The sequence below is a fragment of the Hemitrygon akajei genome, chromosome 23 (genome assembly GCF_048418815.1).
Source record: "Hemitrygon akajei chromosome 23, sHemAka1.3, whole genome shotgun sequence".
In the NCBI taxonomy this organism is placed as follows: domain Eukaryota; kingdom Metazoa; phylum Chordata; class Chondrichthyes; order Myliobatiformes; family Dasyatidae; genus Hemitrygon; species Hemitrygon akajei.
In genome coordinates this window covers 53,994,409-54,011,606 of record NC_133146.1, presented here as the reverse complement: position 1 = coordinate 54,011,606, position 17,198 = coordinate 53,994,409, and the positions used below count along the sequence as shown (strand labels likewise).

At 39.7% G+C, this 17,198-nt stretch overlaps 1 protein-coding gene across 1 annotated transcript in view; it reads left to right on the top strand.

Moving 5' to 3' along the window:
• Positions 1–17,198, top strand: part of btbd16 (BTB (POZ) domain containing 16) — a 121,479-nt gene that overhangs the window by 80,732 nt on the left and 23,549 nt on the right. The window contains exons 13-15 of the mRNA XM_073026777.1: positions 2,953–3,035; positions 5,481–5,558; positions 16,343–16,444. Of these exons, the coding sequence (XP_072882878.1) occupies positions 2,953–3,035; positions 5,481–5,558; positions 16,343–16,444 (263 nt within the window). The remainder of the gene's footprint in view (positions 1–2,952; positions 3,036–5,480; positions 5,559–16,342; positions 16,445–17,198) is intronic.

The following is a 17,198-nucleotide window of genomic DNA, read 5'->3' as shown; positions in this document are numbered from 1 at the left end:
GTGGGGAATAGAGGGAGGACATTTTTTACCAGAGGGAGAAATTGATATTCATGCCATCAGGTTCCCCCAAGCTATCAGACTCCTCAATACCCAGCATCTGGACTGACACCTTGCCCTGTTGTCCTGTTTATTATCTATTGTAATGCCTGCACTGTTTTTGTGCACTTTACGCAGTCCTGTGCAGGTCTGTAGTCTAGTGTAGCTTTTTTTACGTAGTTCAGTCTAGTTTTTGCACTGTGTCATGTAACACCATGGTCCTGCAAAACCTTGTCTCGTTTTTATTATGTACTGTACTAGCAGTTATGGTCAAAATGACAATAAAAGTGACTTGACTTGACTTGACTTGATGGCTACCCAGACAGAATACAAGGTGTTGCTACTCCACTCTGAGAGTGACCTCATCTTGACACAAGAGGAGACCATGGACTGACATGTCAGAATGGGAATGGGAAGTCTTCCCTTTCTCCTGTGGTCCACTCTCCTCTCCTATCAGATTCCTTCTTCTCTAGCCCATGACCTTTCTCACCCACCTGGCTTCACCCATCACCTACCAGCTAGCCTCATTCCCCATCCCCCTTCCTTCTCAGAGCTGATGAAGGGTCTCAGTCTGAAACGTTGACTGTTTATTCATTTCTATAGATTCTGCCTGACCTGCTGAGTTCCTCCAGAATGTTTGTATGTGTTACTATATATATGTGTGTAGATATATACAGATACCTGGTGTGAAAAAAAAGTTGACTTTAGTAAAGGAGACTTTTTAAGCTTAGAATGTGGTGAAGCTTATGGAACAATAGTTTAACCTGGAAAAGTAGTGTAATGGTTACTTACACAAACAGCAGAATGCTTGTACCTCCTCAAGATTCCTTTTGTTTGCATGTACACATTAAAATTGCACATTTTGGTGGAGGACTGGAGAAAGGTTGAGAACACAACCTTGCATGAGACCAGCCTTCACTGAGATTCGTTTTGTTATGGACCTGTTGATGAGTATTGTGGGTTGCGTGCCATCTTGGAGTAAGTGTTGGCTGGAGGTGAATTGCTGTGGTAAACCAAGTGTGAGGAGGGTGTGTCATAGTCCCTCCCAACTGATGCAGTCAATTACTTTAGTGAAGTCAAAGAAGGCAAGATATAGTGGCTGGTGCAGCTGCTTCCATTTTCTTGTAGTTGTCACACGGTAACGATTATACCCACTGTGCTTCTCAATAGATGGATTCCACATTGCAATTTGGGCAGCAGCTGTTCAACCACAAGGAGGAAGTGGTTGATGATAACTTTTCCTGTGGTAGACAGCATCTATGTAATTACCATAGTCAGACTTGTCTCCTTTCTTGAAGATTATAATGACAATTGTATCCCTGAGGTTCCCTGGGATATCCACCTTTTTCCTGATGCGGTTGATGAGATTTGTAACTGAAGTTCTTCATTGTGGAATTTTAGGATTTCAGCAGGAATGCCATCTGCTCCTGAGATCTTGTTACTTTTGGGTTTGAATTTGACCTCTTGTCTTCTTGTTAGTCAGAGTTGGCAGCAAAGTGGCTGAGAAAAGGTTACTGTGAGATGGAGTCCAGAGCACTCAGGTCAAGGACAGAGTTGTGGTTAAGGAGGTCTTCAAAGTGCTCTTTCATGTTCTATTGATTAACTTTTCTCTACTCTCAGTAAAATGAAGCCTTTGGTGTTTGGGCTACAGAGACGGCTTACAGAAGAAACTGTACTTTAAATGGCTAAACCTCCTACATTCTCTCCACCCCCCATAGATTCTTTATATCTACATCTCTTATAATTTTATATTCCACACCTAAATCGCTCTAATTTTTCATGTTCAAAAAAATCGATTTCGGATGAATATGCCTGCTCTTAGCTATTTTGTCAGTCTAAGCAATATCCTCATAAATCTTCTTGCATTCATTATCTCTCATGCAGTCTTCCTTTCCCCATAATGATGTAACCAGAATTGTAGAAGTAGTCTAAAAGTGACCTATGTTTTATACAGTTACAGCATAACCCTTCTGCTCTGGTATCCTGTGTCTATTTGTCCATTTCACCTCAGTAATAGAGGCAAATAGACATGCAGTGTAACATCCCTATGAACTTCCATGCTTCTTAGTATCTTAGTGCTCCTCGGCCTTATTTGTCCTTCTTTGAGGTGATAATTAAATTTGTCACTTTTGTACTCTCAAAACAGTCATATTTTGTTATGACTGTATTGCTCACAGAACAGTCTCATTCCTTCCCTAATTTTCCTGGTAACCTGTTTCCCCCACATTCCCAACAATTCCCCCAGATTCCGTTACTTGTCTACACACAGTGACAGTGAATGGTGCTTTTCCATTAAAAGTGATTGCAAATGGTAACAAAATAATGTGCCTGATGACATAGCTACCTGTGTTTCAACGTTTCCTTGTAACTTAGAAGACCATTCAAGCCAAAAACAATTTGATCAATCCCTGTAATATAACATATTCCCTTACATATATACATAACACTTACACTTTACTCACCACCCTTCTGCACTTGGGACAAGTTACACTAGCAAATAAACCTAATAGCTAACATCACACACACAAAATGCTGGAGGAACTCAGCAGGTCAGGCAGCATCTATGGAAAAGAATAAACAGTCAATGTTTTGGGCCGAGAGCCTTCTTTAGGACCTGAAACATCAACTGTTTATTCTTTTCCATAGATGCTAACAACTAACATATCTTTGGGATGTGGAAAGAAACCAGGGCAAATGGGAGTGAATGTGCAAACTCCACACAGAAGCATGACACCGGCATATTTTGTGACTGACTCTTCAGGTATGACCACTGTCATGCCACCTAACTGCAATGCACCTTCATAGCACAGGAATTTTATCTAAGGAAATTATTCATATTCAGAGCTAGTAAAGTGTTTTGACTCAGCATTAATAGGAGCTTGGTTATTAATATTTGCTCTGCTCCTTCTTCATCAGCTCAGCAGATTAAGGAACTACAGCAGATGGATTTGTTGCCACAGACCATTTTGTTGCAAGTTGTCACCAACAACTATTATGCAGTGAGTCAATATATTGATTATCAAAAAATAATCATAGTAAGGCATGGTTCAAAGCTTTAGGCTGGTCATGAGTATGAACACAAATACTATATATGTAGATCTGTCCTGAAGGTAGGAAATTAAGAGCTATAGAAAGCAAGGTGATTTAAGTGCCTATGTAAATAATTTGCAGAAACCTAGTGCGAAATAGAAAAAAATGTAATCAAAAAGATGAATAAAAGATTGGCTTTCAGTCTCTTAGAAATCAAAAGTTACCTTGTTTTATTAGTTCAATGCCTTGATCAGTTCTTCTCTGAGATATTGTGTTTACTGTTAGACAGCAGATTGAGTCCTGGAAAAACTCTCAATAAACTGCTATCAAATTGTTTGGGAATTCTGAGTTTGATATCTGTTTCACATGGAGCTCCCTATAACAAAATGAGGACCTGGTTCCTTGGCTTTCTCAAGCACAGCAGGATCAACTGTTCCCATGCTCCTTCTGAATCAGGACTCTACCACTTTTATAGTGACCAGGTCCTTGTTTCCACACTCCTTTGATCAAAAAGATAAAAATTAGCTTTATTTGTCACATGTACACCAAAGCATACAGTGAAATACATCATTTGCTTCATTATTTGTGAACAGCCTGCAAGTGTCACCATGCCGACATAGCATGCTCACAACTGATTAACCCAATCATACGTCTTGTGGAAAGTGGGAGGAAACCGGAGCACCCAGGGAAAACCCATGTGGCCACAGGGAGAACAAACTCCTCACAGCCAGCGGTAGGAATTAAACCCTAATTGCTGATGCAGTAAAGCAATTGCATTAACTGCAACACTACCATGCCACCCACCAATAGATGAAACTCACCTTGTTCTCTTTCCCCTGCTTTCTTGGAACTTACAGAGTTCAATGGAAAATTTATGAATCTAGTAGGCAGCCATTGATCCCAGGGGATCATGGGTTTGCACCTCTGGTGGACTGTGTCCTCTACAAGGTGCAAGCCTGGGTGGGAAGATTTGAATAACTGGCTGTTGCCCATGCCACGGGTCCCCGCCCACTCCACGTCACTGATGTAGTCCAAGGGAAGGGCAAACGCCAATACAGCTTGGCACCAGTGTCGTTACAGAGGTTGCCAGAGTGAAGCTGTAAACAACATCAAACTGCCTTAGGGACTCCAGCTCTGGATTTCTTCCTCAGGGTTTACTCCTGAAGCCTTTCCCATGGGTGGGTATGGCCGCAAGGCAGCGGAGGTTTAAAATCAGAGTTTTCCTTCTCCTAGGTGGGCTGCCTCACCGGCCCGAAGCAACTGGTTTTGGTCCATCTTTGCCCCTTCTCTTGTCAGTAGAAACAGTCTGCCAGGCCCAGTAGCTAAGCCACACAAGAAGGCCAAGAGTTGGACTTGGTTGTCTGAGGCTGTTAGAGATACACACCATTAGGAGCACTTTATAGGTAGTGGGAGCTTATCCCCACTACCACCCCAGCTATGAAAACATTAGGAACCTACTGAACTGGATAATATCTAAGCAAAATGAAATAAAAATGTGTTGGAGTATGAATTGAAATATCATTCTATAGCTATTACACGTCAAGGCGTCGGAGTTCAATTCTGATGTCATCTGTAAGAAGCTTGTACGATCTCCCCTTGGAATGCATTGGTTTTCTCCTGATCCCTTGGTTACATCCCACAGTCCAATGACATACTGATTTGTGGGTTAGTTGGTCATTGTAAATTGTGCCATGTTTAGATTAGGGTTAAATCGGGTATTGCTGGGAGGTGTGGCTCGAAGGACCCGAAAGGCCTTTTCACGTTGTATCTCCAAATCAGGGGTTACCAACCTTTTTTATGCTATGGATCAATATGCAACTTGGTTGGTGCGACTGTAACGAAACCCAGTTTCCCTCGGGATCAATAAGTATGTTCTGTCTGTCTGTCTGTAATACCATTAAGCAAGGGGTCTGTGGGCCTGAGGTTGGGAATCACTGCAAGTCTAAATAAATAAAATTGGCCCTCAATGAAAAGGTTGACAGATGATCTAATCAAGGTGTTAAAATTGGTTAAAGAGTTGAATGTTTTAGATAACATGAAGCTGCTACATCCAGATTGGTAAACCAGAACATAATCTTAGAAATAAAGCTGCGGCATTCAGTCCATAAACACATTTTCGACCATGGCTAGGGTTATTGAGCAGCTATGACAGAGCAAAAGTATAAGTTTGCTTTTGGAGATTAATATATAAAAATGACTATTTGAATCTCAAATTATTTTCAAATGTTACTATTTGTAACATTAATTGTCCAGCTGCAGTTTGTGTTTTACCATTTTTTTGGATCATTTATGTCAGAAGAATGGGAATGTGTTGGGAATGACTGTACAATACTTGAGAGAAATCAAAGAATTATTTGTAGTGGTATTGTGAAAGACCATATTGTAAATTCTGAATGTTTTCATTCATATTACAGCTACAACATGGTGGAGATATGCCATATGTGAAATACTTTCCCTCTGAAGCAATCCGGTTTGGTTTCATCATAACAGAGGTATAAACATTAGTTACACAATCAGGACAATCACTAGTTGTGTACTTTCCTGGAAAAAAAAATCCAACTTTTCCTGGAATTTAGGTTTTTCAACTAAAATCTCATCTGAGGTTTAAATAACAATAAAAGTTCAAGCAAACAAAGGTCTTTGACCTGAAACATGAACTCTGGTTCTCCATTGGTAGGGTTGGGACCCATGTTATGGATATAACCATCACAGATCATGACATTTTAATCTTGCTTTCATAGAGGAGATTTTTGTAAACATTCCTGATGGATGTGGTCTTCCTTTGGAAGTCTTCACTCCTCTCTCTCCCTCTCTTGCTCTGTATAACCTTTGTTTATTATTGTAGGACCAGTGGGAGTTAGAATAGGATGATTTGGCTGAGGAACTGGTGCAGGGGGCAAAGTTTCAAATTCCTGGATCTTTGGGATTTCTTCTGGCAAAGGTAAGACCTGAACCTGAGGGTGATCAATATATTTGTGGGCAGGTTTGCTACAGAAATTGAGAGTTTAATCTAATTTGGCTGGGGGATGGGAACTGGAGTGATAGGGCTGAAGATGGGTCAATTGATATACAAGTACCATAGATTCCGGACTACAGAGCGCACCTGATTAAAAGCCGCTGGCTCTAATTTTAGAAATAAAATCAATTTTTTAATTGTAAAGGCCGCACCGGATTTTAGGCCGCACCGCTACTTTTAAATATACATACGTATCGGTAACACAAATTACGTTGCATATACTTTTTTACTGAATAGCACGAACAACATTCCAATATCTCCTAGCGACTGGTAAAAATATATATACTGCAGCCTACCAGGAAAAGTTATTGATCGCCTTTAACTTAAAAGCAGCGTTTTCGCTCGGGTCTGATGCGCTCGCGTAACGCAATCGGGTCTAATCGGTCTGATGCGCTCAGGTCTGACGCGCTCGGGTCTGACGCGCTCGCGTAACGCGATCGGGTCTAATCGGGTCTGATGCGCTCGGGTCTGACGCGCTCGGGTCTGACGCGCTCGCGTAACGCGATCGGGTCTAATCGGGTCTGATGCACTCGGGTCTGACGCGCTCGGGTCTGACGCGCTCGCGTAATGCCCCCACCTTCCCGTATATATCCCACAAGACGCGGCGAAACCGGGTATGACGTCATAGCATCCCGGGATGTAGTACAGAAAACAAATATAGTTAAAACACTTCTAACTTTAACTAACAAATGAATTACTAAGCGAAAATATTATAAACTAAGTAACTGCCATAAAGGCAGCACAATGCTTTTCTTCGAGTGTTTTCCATGTTGATGAGGGTGAGTACAAATGACTGATTTACAATAATTTAATTGTGAAAGTGTGCTTGATTTTATCGTACAATTTCATTGGACCTCTGTGAACTACTCATCAATTTTATTGGTCTACTGTTACGAGGCAAAATGTTTACGAGGCGGCATGAAAAAAAACCATGTATTAGCCGCTCTGGATTAAAGGCCGCAGAGTTCAAAGCTGTTCAAAATGTGGGGAAAAAGTAGCGGCTTATAATCCGGAATCTACGGTAGATGCAGTGTGTAATGAGACTGAGAGGACGGACAGGCAGATGATAGTGCAAAATTGAAGTCGGTAGGATAAGGTGAAGTGTAACATGGGGACAAAATGGAAAAGAGTGTTGAATACAGACCTGAAGGTGTTATATTTGAATGCACACAGATTACAGAAAAAAGTAGTAATCTTGAAGTGCAGTTAGACTTTAATCTTGCAGGTGTAACGTTATGGGCATCACTGAATCATGGCTGAAAGAAGGTCATAGTTGGGAGCTTAACATCAAAGAACTTTGTATCGAAAGGACAGGCAGATAGGCAGAGAAGTTGGGATGGCACTATTGATAAAAAAAGAAATCAAATCCTTAGAAATAGGTGAGGTAGGATTAAATGATGCAGAATTCTCGTGGGGAGAATTAAGAAACTACAAGGATAAAAACACCCAGATGGTATTATATACAGTAGCCAGGATGTTGGCTACAATTACAACAGAAGATAGAAAAGGCATGTCAGGGAGTAGAAATGAGTGCTGTTGCTATTACTGGGGGTAAAGTGAAAGGTATGAAGGTTGATAAGTCACCTGGACCAAATAGTCTTCACTTCGGTGAAACAGGTAGAGGCATTAGTAGTAATCTTTCAAGAATCACTAGATTCTGGAATGGTTCCAGAGGATTGGAAAATTGCCAATGTCTCTCCACTCTTGAAGAAGGGAGGGAGGCAGAAGAATGGACATTATAGGCCAATTAGCCTAAATTCAGTGGTTGGGAAGATGTTGGAGTGCATTATTAAGGACGAGGTTTTGAGGTACTTGGAGGCACATGATAAAATAGGTCAAAGTTGGTATAGTTTCCTTAAGAAGGAATCTTGCCTGACAAACCTATTGGAATTCCCCAAGGAAATAATTGACAGGTTAAACAACGGAGAGTCAGTGGAGGTTGTTTAATTGGATTTTCCAAAGGCCTTTGACAAGGTGCTGCAGATGAAGTTGCTTAACAAGAGCCCATGGTATTACAAGAAAGATACTAACTTGGATAGAAGATTGATTGACTAGCAGAAGACAAACAGTGGGAATAAAGGGGGCCTTTTCTGTTTATTGCTGGTGTCTAGTGGTGTTCTACAGGGTTCGGTGTTGGGACTGTTTCTTTTCATGTTATATGTCAATGATTTGGATAACAGAATTTATATCTTTATGGCCAAGTTTGTGCATGATACGAATATGGGTAGAGGAAACAGGTAGTATTGGAGTATAAAAGTATAAAATTTGCTGTGTAACCAAAACTATGTAGTCAGTTTTGAAACTTGCTATTTGCTATGCATGTTCCCAATTTAGTAGGAGAATGAAATCCTAAGAATGTAGAAGACAATGGTGTGTTAATGAGAGGTAGCTAAGAGATGTAGATTAGAACATGATTAAGTCACGAAATCTTAAGAATGTAGAAGACAATGGTGTGTTAATGAGAGGTAGCTAAGAGATGTAGATTAGAACATGATTAAGTCAATGGGTAGAAACAATAGTGGCAGGATGTACATGTGATATGCAACTATAGACCGATTGCATATGCTAATGCAACTGGACCAGGAGATTGCTATAAAGAATGCTGTGTTCGGGATCGGTGGGCAATCAGCGACTAGCTCAATGACTGTCTCAGCTTTGATTTGCAAATTAAAGTTTAATACTTCTTGAAGAATCTTCTGCGTCTCCTGGTCATTTGTGGGGCACGAGAAACCACGACAGTAGTCAGCAGAATGACTTAGACAGATTGGGAGACTGGGCAAAGAAGTGGCAGATAGAATATAATGCAGGGACGCATATGGTCATTCACTTTGGTAGAAAGAATAAAGGCATAGATTATTTCTTAAATGGGGAGAAAATTCAACGGTCATGGGTGCAGAGGGACTTGGGAGTGAATCCTTGAGCAGGATTCCCTAAAGGTTAACTTGCAGGTTGATTTGGTGGCGAGGATGGCAAATGCAGTGTTAGCATTCATTTCGAGAGAACAAGAATATAAGAGCAATGGTATAATGCTGAGGATTTATAAGGCATTGGTCAGACAGCACTTGGAGTATTGTGAGTGTTTTTGACCCCTCATCTAATAAAAGATGTGCTGGCTTTGGAGAGGATCCAGAAGAGGTTTGCAAGAGTGATTCCAGGAATGAAAGGGTTAATGTATGTGTAATTGATGACACTGGTCCTGTACTTGCTGGAGTTTAGAACAATAAGGGGGTACCTCGTTGAATAGAGAAAGGCCTAAAGTGAGCGGATGTGGAGAGGATGTTTCCTATAATGGGTGAGTCTAGGATCAGAGGGCACAGCCTCAAAATAGAGTTGAAAGTAAATTTATTATCGAAGTGCATATATGTAACCATATACAACCCTGAGTTTCATTTTCTTGTGGGCATATACAATAAGTTCATAATAGAATAATAACTATAATAGAATCAATGAAAATCTTCACCAACTTGATCATTCAACCAGTGTGCAAAAGACAACAAACTGTTCAAATACAAAGCAAAATAAATAATATAAATAAATAAGCAATAAATATCAATCATATGAGATGAAGAGTCCTTGAAAATGAGTCCATAGGTTGTGGGAACATTTCAATGATGAGACAAATGAAGTTGAGTGAAGTTATCCTCTTTGGTTCAAGAGCCTTATCTTGAGGGGTAATAATTGTTCCTGAACCTGTTCTGAGGCTCCTGTACCTTCTTCCTGATGGCAGCAGCAAGTAGAAAGCATGTCTTTGAAGGTGGGGGATCTCTGATGATGGATGCTGCTTTCCTGCGACAATGTTTCATGTAGATGTGCTCAGTGGTGGGGAGGGCTTCACCCATAATGGACTGGGTTGTATCATTACTTTTTGTCTTCCATTCAATGACATTCATGTTTCCTTACCAAATTAAATCCTCTGTGATTCAATGTTGTAAAACAATAAAACATGAAAATTTCCAAGGTGGGGAGTGGGGTGAATACTTTTTACAGGCACTGTATTTGTCTAGGACTTTTGCACAGTACTTACTGTACATCAACAATATTAATTTTCTGGGACTATTTTGTACACAGTAATGTTGATGGAAACATTGTTTAGAAAGCTGTCTGAGCAGTTCAGATATCATCAACTGGAAATATGAGACTTGAGTTGTTTTTTTGTTATATGAGCTCTAGATGACTATTTTTAGAGCAATCAATCTTATTTTCACACAATACATGGCAATATTTATACAAAATCAACTCTGACATTCAGTCGCCCTAAGGGCAAATCCAGCTATCAGTTAGATTAGAAATGCACAAGAATTTTTGGGGAGGTTTGAAGCTTTATAGCCCATATTAATTACGACGGCATCCGTGAAATTGTCAACATTTCAGGTCAAAACCCTCCATTATAGATTGCTGTTGAGACTGTGAGCTTGGTGCCAAATTTATGTAATAATATTCAAACCCCATTCTCTTCTGTTGGTCAAAGAGATGCCAAAGTTTCCTAATTAATAAGGGCATCAAAGGTTATGGGGAGAAGGCAGGATAATGGGTTTGAGAGGGGAAATACGGTATATCAGCCAGGCTCAAATGACAGAACAGATTTAATGGGCCGAGTGGCCTAATTCTGCTTCTATGTCTTATTGTCTTAATTTTTTTTGTAATTTTAAAAATGGACAGTTACTTTATAAGATTATCCATCTGTATTTGGAATAATTTCCAGAAATTAGCCTGCTTTGTGCAATTTTGTGTTACTTAATCAAATTCCCATAAAGCAAACAATTATATAGAAGACCCTTGGACATATTCTGGGTATGATAGTCCATGGAGTTTCTTCCAAGTTCTGCTTGGAGTTTATGCAGAAGTGAACTATTCATTCCTAAGTTTCTGATGCTTGCTTCATCATTAGTTAAAGTGTATTGTGTCCAAGCAATAGAGTGTGAAGATGAAAAACCATCTTTCAGGAATCTTTATGTTGAATACCTTTCATGGCAGCTCACTCTCTGAACCTCAGACTCCCACGTACAATTATTTGTGATCCCAGCCCTCCCTCCCATCAATCTTCAACCTGCTCCTTGGAACACCAGCCAATCCCAGTATAGCCCTGACTACTATTCCTCCTCCACCATGATTGATCTGCTACAGATTGACCAATGCTTTTCAAGTTGGTACTGACACGTAACTCCAAGTTAATTGATAACCCTACCCCAGCCCCTGCCTCCTTAATGTACAGACCAATATGTAGGTCTTGATTACTGCAGTCCTCAACTCAGCAATGCCTCAGTCCTTTGTTCCTTACTTTTTTCTCCATTGACCCCGCCCTATCAACCTGACATGTGCAATGGAACGAGTAAGGACATTTGATCATTTGAGGCCTATCTTATCTTTTTTAGTATAATGAGCCATGTGTCACAAGTAGTTCTACTTTCACCCAACACTCTCTCTTCCCACCATTCTAATTAATGTTATAAACTTGGCTATTTTACTGGTGGCATAGTGAATTGGCCATCTGTGAAAGAAAAGCACCTGATTTTAATTGAAATGAAAATAAGATTTGGATGAGTTCTACTGTGGACTGTAAGTTTACTTAGGCAGTTATTGTCGTATTTAAAGACTTACTAGGGATTTAAAATTACTGTGGCATTATTATGGAACAATTGAGTGAAATCTAGAAATTAAGTCAAGCTTGAAACATATGCTAAAATGAGAATCTGTGACAGTTTGTTCTAGTACTGATGGGGACTGATCTTTGCTCTCTTTGAACAAGCTTGTGCCTGTATCAGTAACATAAATACAGATCTTTTTATTTTTTCCCTCCTCCTTCCCTCTTCTTCTGTTCTCCACTCTGGCCTCTTATCTTTTCTCCCTCTGGTGCCCTTCCTTCTTCCCTTTCTCCTACGGTCCACTCTGCTCTCATATCAGATTCCTTCTTCTCCAGCCCTTTACCTTTCCCACACACCTGGTTTCACCTCTCACCTTCTAGCTAGTCCTCCTTCCTCTCCTTTCACCTTTTTATTATGGGGTCTCCCCCCTTCCTTTCCAGTCCTGAGAAAGAGTCATACCCCAAAGCGTAGACTGTTTAATTCATTTCTATAGATGCTGTCTGACCTGCTGAGATCCCCCAGAGTTTTGTGTGTGTTGCTCTGCAGAATCTTGTGTGTTATGGATCTTTACTGCAGTTTTTCAGAGTAAGTAAGTCTTTGGTAATTTCCAGATAACTGTCATGCCTCAGCCTCGGAATGTGGTGGTGCGCAGAGTTTGTATTGAAATTAATTGGAAGTTGGATCCAAAAGAGATATTTCTTGATCAATGAAATGACGTCCTGGTGTTTTGACATTTTATGAATCCCAAAAAAAATTTAAATGGCCTCTCCTGAGTAACATCTAGCAATGTGTTCTATCCTTGCAACTAAGCCAATAAGTGATGATGTGAAGGAATTCTCATTAAAAATGAGGATAATATATGTTCCTCTGAAATCACACACATTTCTTTCAATCAGGGCCTGCTTCCTATGTGTGACCCAGGTGGTTTCCTTGTAGAGGATATGCAGTTCATTCGGATAGCAGCAGTGCCTATTGGACAAGTGATGTCCATTCTGCATGCCTGTTACCTTTAGTGCTTGTGCATGTTAAACTTGTGCTTGTCCACACACTTGGATCTTATTTAGTGGCTGTTTTCATTGCAAAATGTAACTCTTATATGTGACGCAGTTGAATGTTAACCCATAACAATATATAGAACCATACTGCAGTTACATTACCATTTGTTGTATTAATTCCAAAATGATATTACAGTTAAATGCTGAATTGGGCTTTTATCATTCTTATTCATAGAGTGCACCCGATAAGCCAGATCCTAATGCACACGTTGATACCTTTATATCACTGATCCAAGCAAAGCAAGCTGTTAATAAAACAAATGCTGAGAGTTTGCCTACTTCATACAGAGGGAGCAACATTTGAAATCTACTGTCCAGGGTCAAATCTGATTGAGCAGAATCCCAGTGATCTTTCTTGGCTGACTGGCTAGAATCAAGAACAGGATATGGAACAAAACACAATGGGTTGCAACTCACATCTCCATACAAACAATGTTTAATAGAACAACATTCGTTTTCCTACTTGTTAATCTAATACATGTGGAAGGAGTGTATTATTCCTCACAGGTGCTGGAAGTGGATTGAATCGGATTTCTCTTGGCAATTGAGGAAGTTCATTTTGTTACAAATTCCTTTGTTATATTCTGAGTCGAATGGCAGGAAATACCCTGTAACTTAAAATAATCTGAGAAATCAGATCAAGGCAGGGAAGTACCGGTATTCCTCCAGGGGAATTTATAAATAGGTTTGGTGATTCATCAGGTTATATCCATGATAAAACTCAAGGTACTCAAAGATAACAGCAGTGCACTGACCCATACAAAAATAATGCAGCAATATGCCCATTGAACTGGAAGACTGAAACTATCACCTGAATGATAATTGTGTTTAGCTATAGAACATAGAACTGTACAGTACAGGAACACCACTGACAGACCTCCAGCTGGAATAAATCTCTTCAACCACCACCCTCATCTTCTATGGGCAATTATATTCTTTATATTCCGCCTGAGTAGCCTTCAACCTGATGGAATGAACATTAATCATTAATTTCTCATAATTGCCCCCCACCATTCCCCGTTCCTCTCTCGCCTTTTTCCTTACCCACCCATCACTCCCCTCTTGTGTTCCTCCTCCTTCCCTTTCTTCCATGGTCTTCTGTCCTCTCCTATCAGATTCCACCTTCTCTAGCCTTTATCTCTTTTACCAATCAACTTCCCAACTCTTTACTTTAACCCCCCCCCCATGGTTTCACCTATCACCTACCACCTTGTACTTGTTCCTCCCCTCCCCCATCTTCTTATCTGACTTTTCTTTTTTTTCCAATCCTGATGGCCCAAAACTTTGACTGTTTATTCCTTTCCATAGATGCTGCCCGACCTACTGAATTCCTCTAGCATTCATTTTGTATGTCAGAGTAATAAAAATGTTGATTCAGCCTCTTTTACCCATTTCTAATGATTTTAGAAAGGGTCTGAATTCAAGTATTCCAGGACTTGAACCTTACTCATTCACACTTTGTGTTTTAAATCGGCAGTGAAACTAGATAAACTCAATAGACTGTGCTCCTCAAGCATGAAAAAGTGATTAACCTTCTAAATTTTAGACAAGCTAATTTTAGCAAACTCCCCGGGATCCTGTTAAACCTGCAATCTGTGAAACAACAGTTCTTCAGATAGTCTACTGTGCAGAGCTTCTGAGCCACAGAAAAAGTCATTCAGAGCTCCATTTGCCAATGGTAACTAAAGATGATCAAAAGATTCAGAGATAGTGTGGGAAGAGTACTTGGAGACTGGCATAGTAGAGCAGCATCAAAAGACCAATTAGCCTACTCTTGTTCCTTTCCTGATGTTCCTTAAAGTGGAATATGGAATGAAAACGGAAAACTGACAGATTTCTGTTCCATATGAGGATTGAACTGTGCTGATTAATAACTGACTGATTGATAAGAGAAGTCTGGCTGGCTGTTAATCATTTGCTGCTCAATGAATATTGAAATTTATACATATTCAGTCAAATTTATATATCAGAGGTGAGCTGGAGGCTTGTTCATTCCATCCCTGAGCAAACTATAGGATCTAGTGGTGAAGCTCCAGTGTGCACTTGGCACTCAAGTCCTCAGCATAGTGTCACAGAGGGTTGGAGTATTTGATCTTTTAAAGAATGTGAATGGAGCTAGGTACTTTTTAATGCTTTTAATTATTTATTGCAGTTTAAACCTGTTAAATTTGTTTATTCCTAAAACAAATAAAATTAATTTATTAATTGAATGTATTTGAATAATATTTAAATGCCTCTATCAAATATTGAAAAACTGTTGAAGAATAGCCTACTTTGGTGTACTGGATGCCTGTTTGATACAGACGGCCTACCCTTTCAGCTCTCTAAATCTGTAAAGTAATAGAGGTAGGCAGGGACTGTGGACATCAAGTCTGGAATTTGGACTTTGTCTGGGACAATCCCCTATGATAATACATCAATGAAACATTACTACAGCAACCTGAACAACTAAACCAATAAATGCCACTTCTACCGGATTGATCGAATGTCACAAAAAAAAACAGATGGAAAGATGGAAACTGCTTTATTAAAGCAGTCATTCTCACCTAAACATCACTATTAATCTGGTTGTGGAGTGGAGATACGTCTCTACCAAAGGAAGTATAAGGCACTCCTTCCCTCCGCTAGGCTGAAGGTCACCTTTGAGCAAGATGTAACACCTTCTTACCCCCCTCCCCCAATCAGGGTCATGTGAAGCCATGACAGCAGGTGGTGGATGGGATGAGCATCTAGTGCATATCACAAGTCCTGGTTATGCAACCACTGATACCAGGCAGACAATCTCTGAGGAGTATCGATAATGTTGGGGTTGCCTGTCTTGTAAAGACACTGCCCAAAAGAAGGCAATGACAAACCACTTCTGGAGAAAAATTTGCCAGGAACAATCATGTTCACGGAGTACAATTATGTGTCAAAGCCATGCTAAATGATATAACTGTTCTTATAAATGTTTTTATACCTTTATACATTTGTATTCAAACTAAAATAATGTTGTTACAGTTGGGAATCTGGTATTCAAAGTACCTTGAAATATTTGATGCAGCTGTTATTTAAGAGCTTTAAGCAATGGGGTGGCCTTGGAGATGACCTTTTCCAATAATGGGGGTGCCAAGGACTAGAGGGCACAGTCTCAGAATAAAATGATGTCCCTTTAGATCAGGGATGAGGAAGGATTTCTTTAGCCAGAGGGTGGTGAACCTGTAGAATTCATTGCCACAGATGGCAGTGGAGGCCGAGTTATTGGGTTTATTTAAAATGGAGGTTGATAGGTTCTTGAATCATAATGTCATCAAAGATTATGGGTAGAAGACAGGAGAATCCATTTGAGAGGAATAATAAATCAGCCTTGATGGAATCATAGAACTTGATGGATCGAGTGGCCTAATTCTACTTCTATGTCTAATGGCCTTATGGTCTTAGTTTTCTAGCCATATGCAAGCAAATGTGAGTTTAAATTTTGGTGTGTTAGTGTAAGTACAGTACTTATAACTTGATAATAGGACTAGAAGTATTTATGTATTAAAATACACTGAAGTTGTCTATAATGCTTTGATGCTACATGAAATAATTCATGTCCTTTAACATCATGGATTAATTTGCATTTAATTTTTATTCATAAACAGGAACCATGGTACCATTCAGAAATAATTTCCTACTGTGGATTTTATTTTGAACTCAAAGCTATTCAAGAGAAAAAAAGTTCCAGTTATAGTTTCTGCATGCAGGTAAAGAAATTCATTCTTAAAGTTAAAAGTCACTAAAGTCGCAGTTGAAAACATTTGTCTCACAGCTCTGTTTTCATGGAAACTGCAGAATTGTGCTAATCAAATGTAAAATCAAATGAGCTGCTGGTAATAAAATAAGACAATAGAATAACAAGACAATCAACCATGTTTCCACTGCACTTAAAGGTCACAATTTCATCTATTATAATTGCCCTTTCATATAATTTGCCAGCATGCAAATTTTAGATGTACATGATCAAGTGATCTTCATTGTGACTTCATAGTGACCTTTGTTTCACACGCAGCATAGTACAGTGATTCAAAAGCACATGAAATAATCCGTATTTTTCACAAAATGCTGTTAATAGTGCCTCTGACATCAGATATTAATTTCAGAATCAGAATCAGGTTTAACATCATTGGCATATGTCATGAAATTTGTTGTTTTTCAGCAGACATACAGTTTAATATGTAATGGTAAAACCATAACTTCCAATGTATGGATAAAAAGAAAAGTAAATTAAATAAGTAGTGCAAAAAAAAGAGGGAAAAATACTAATGTAGTGTCCATAGGGTCAATGTCCATAGGAAAGTCTGATAGTGGAGGGGAAGAAGCTGTTCCTGAAAGGTTGTGTATGTGTCCTCAGGCTCGTGTACCTCCTCCTTGATGGTAGCGATGAGAAGATGGCATGTACTGGGTGATGCCTTGTTGAGGCATCATCTTTTGAAGGTGTCCTGGATGCTGGCGAAGCTA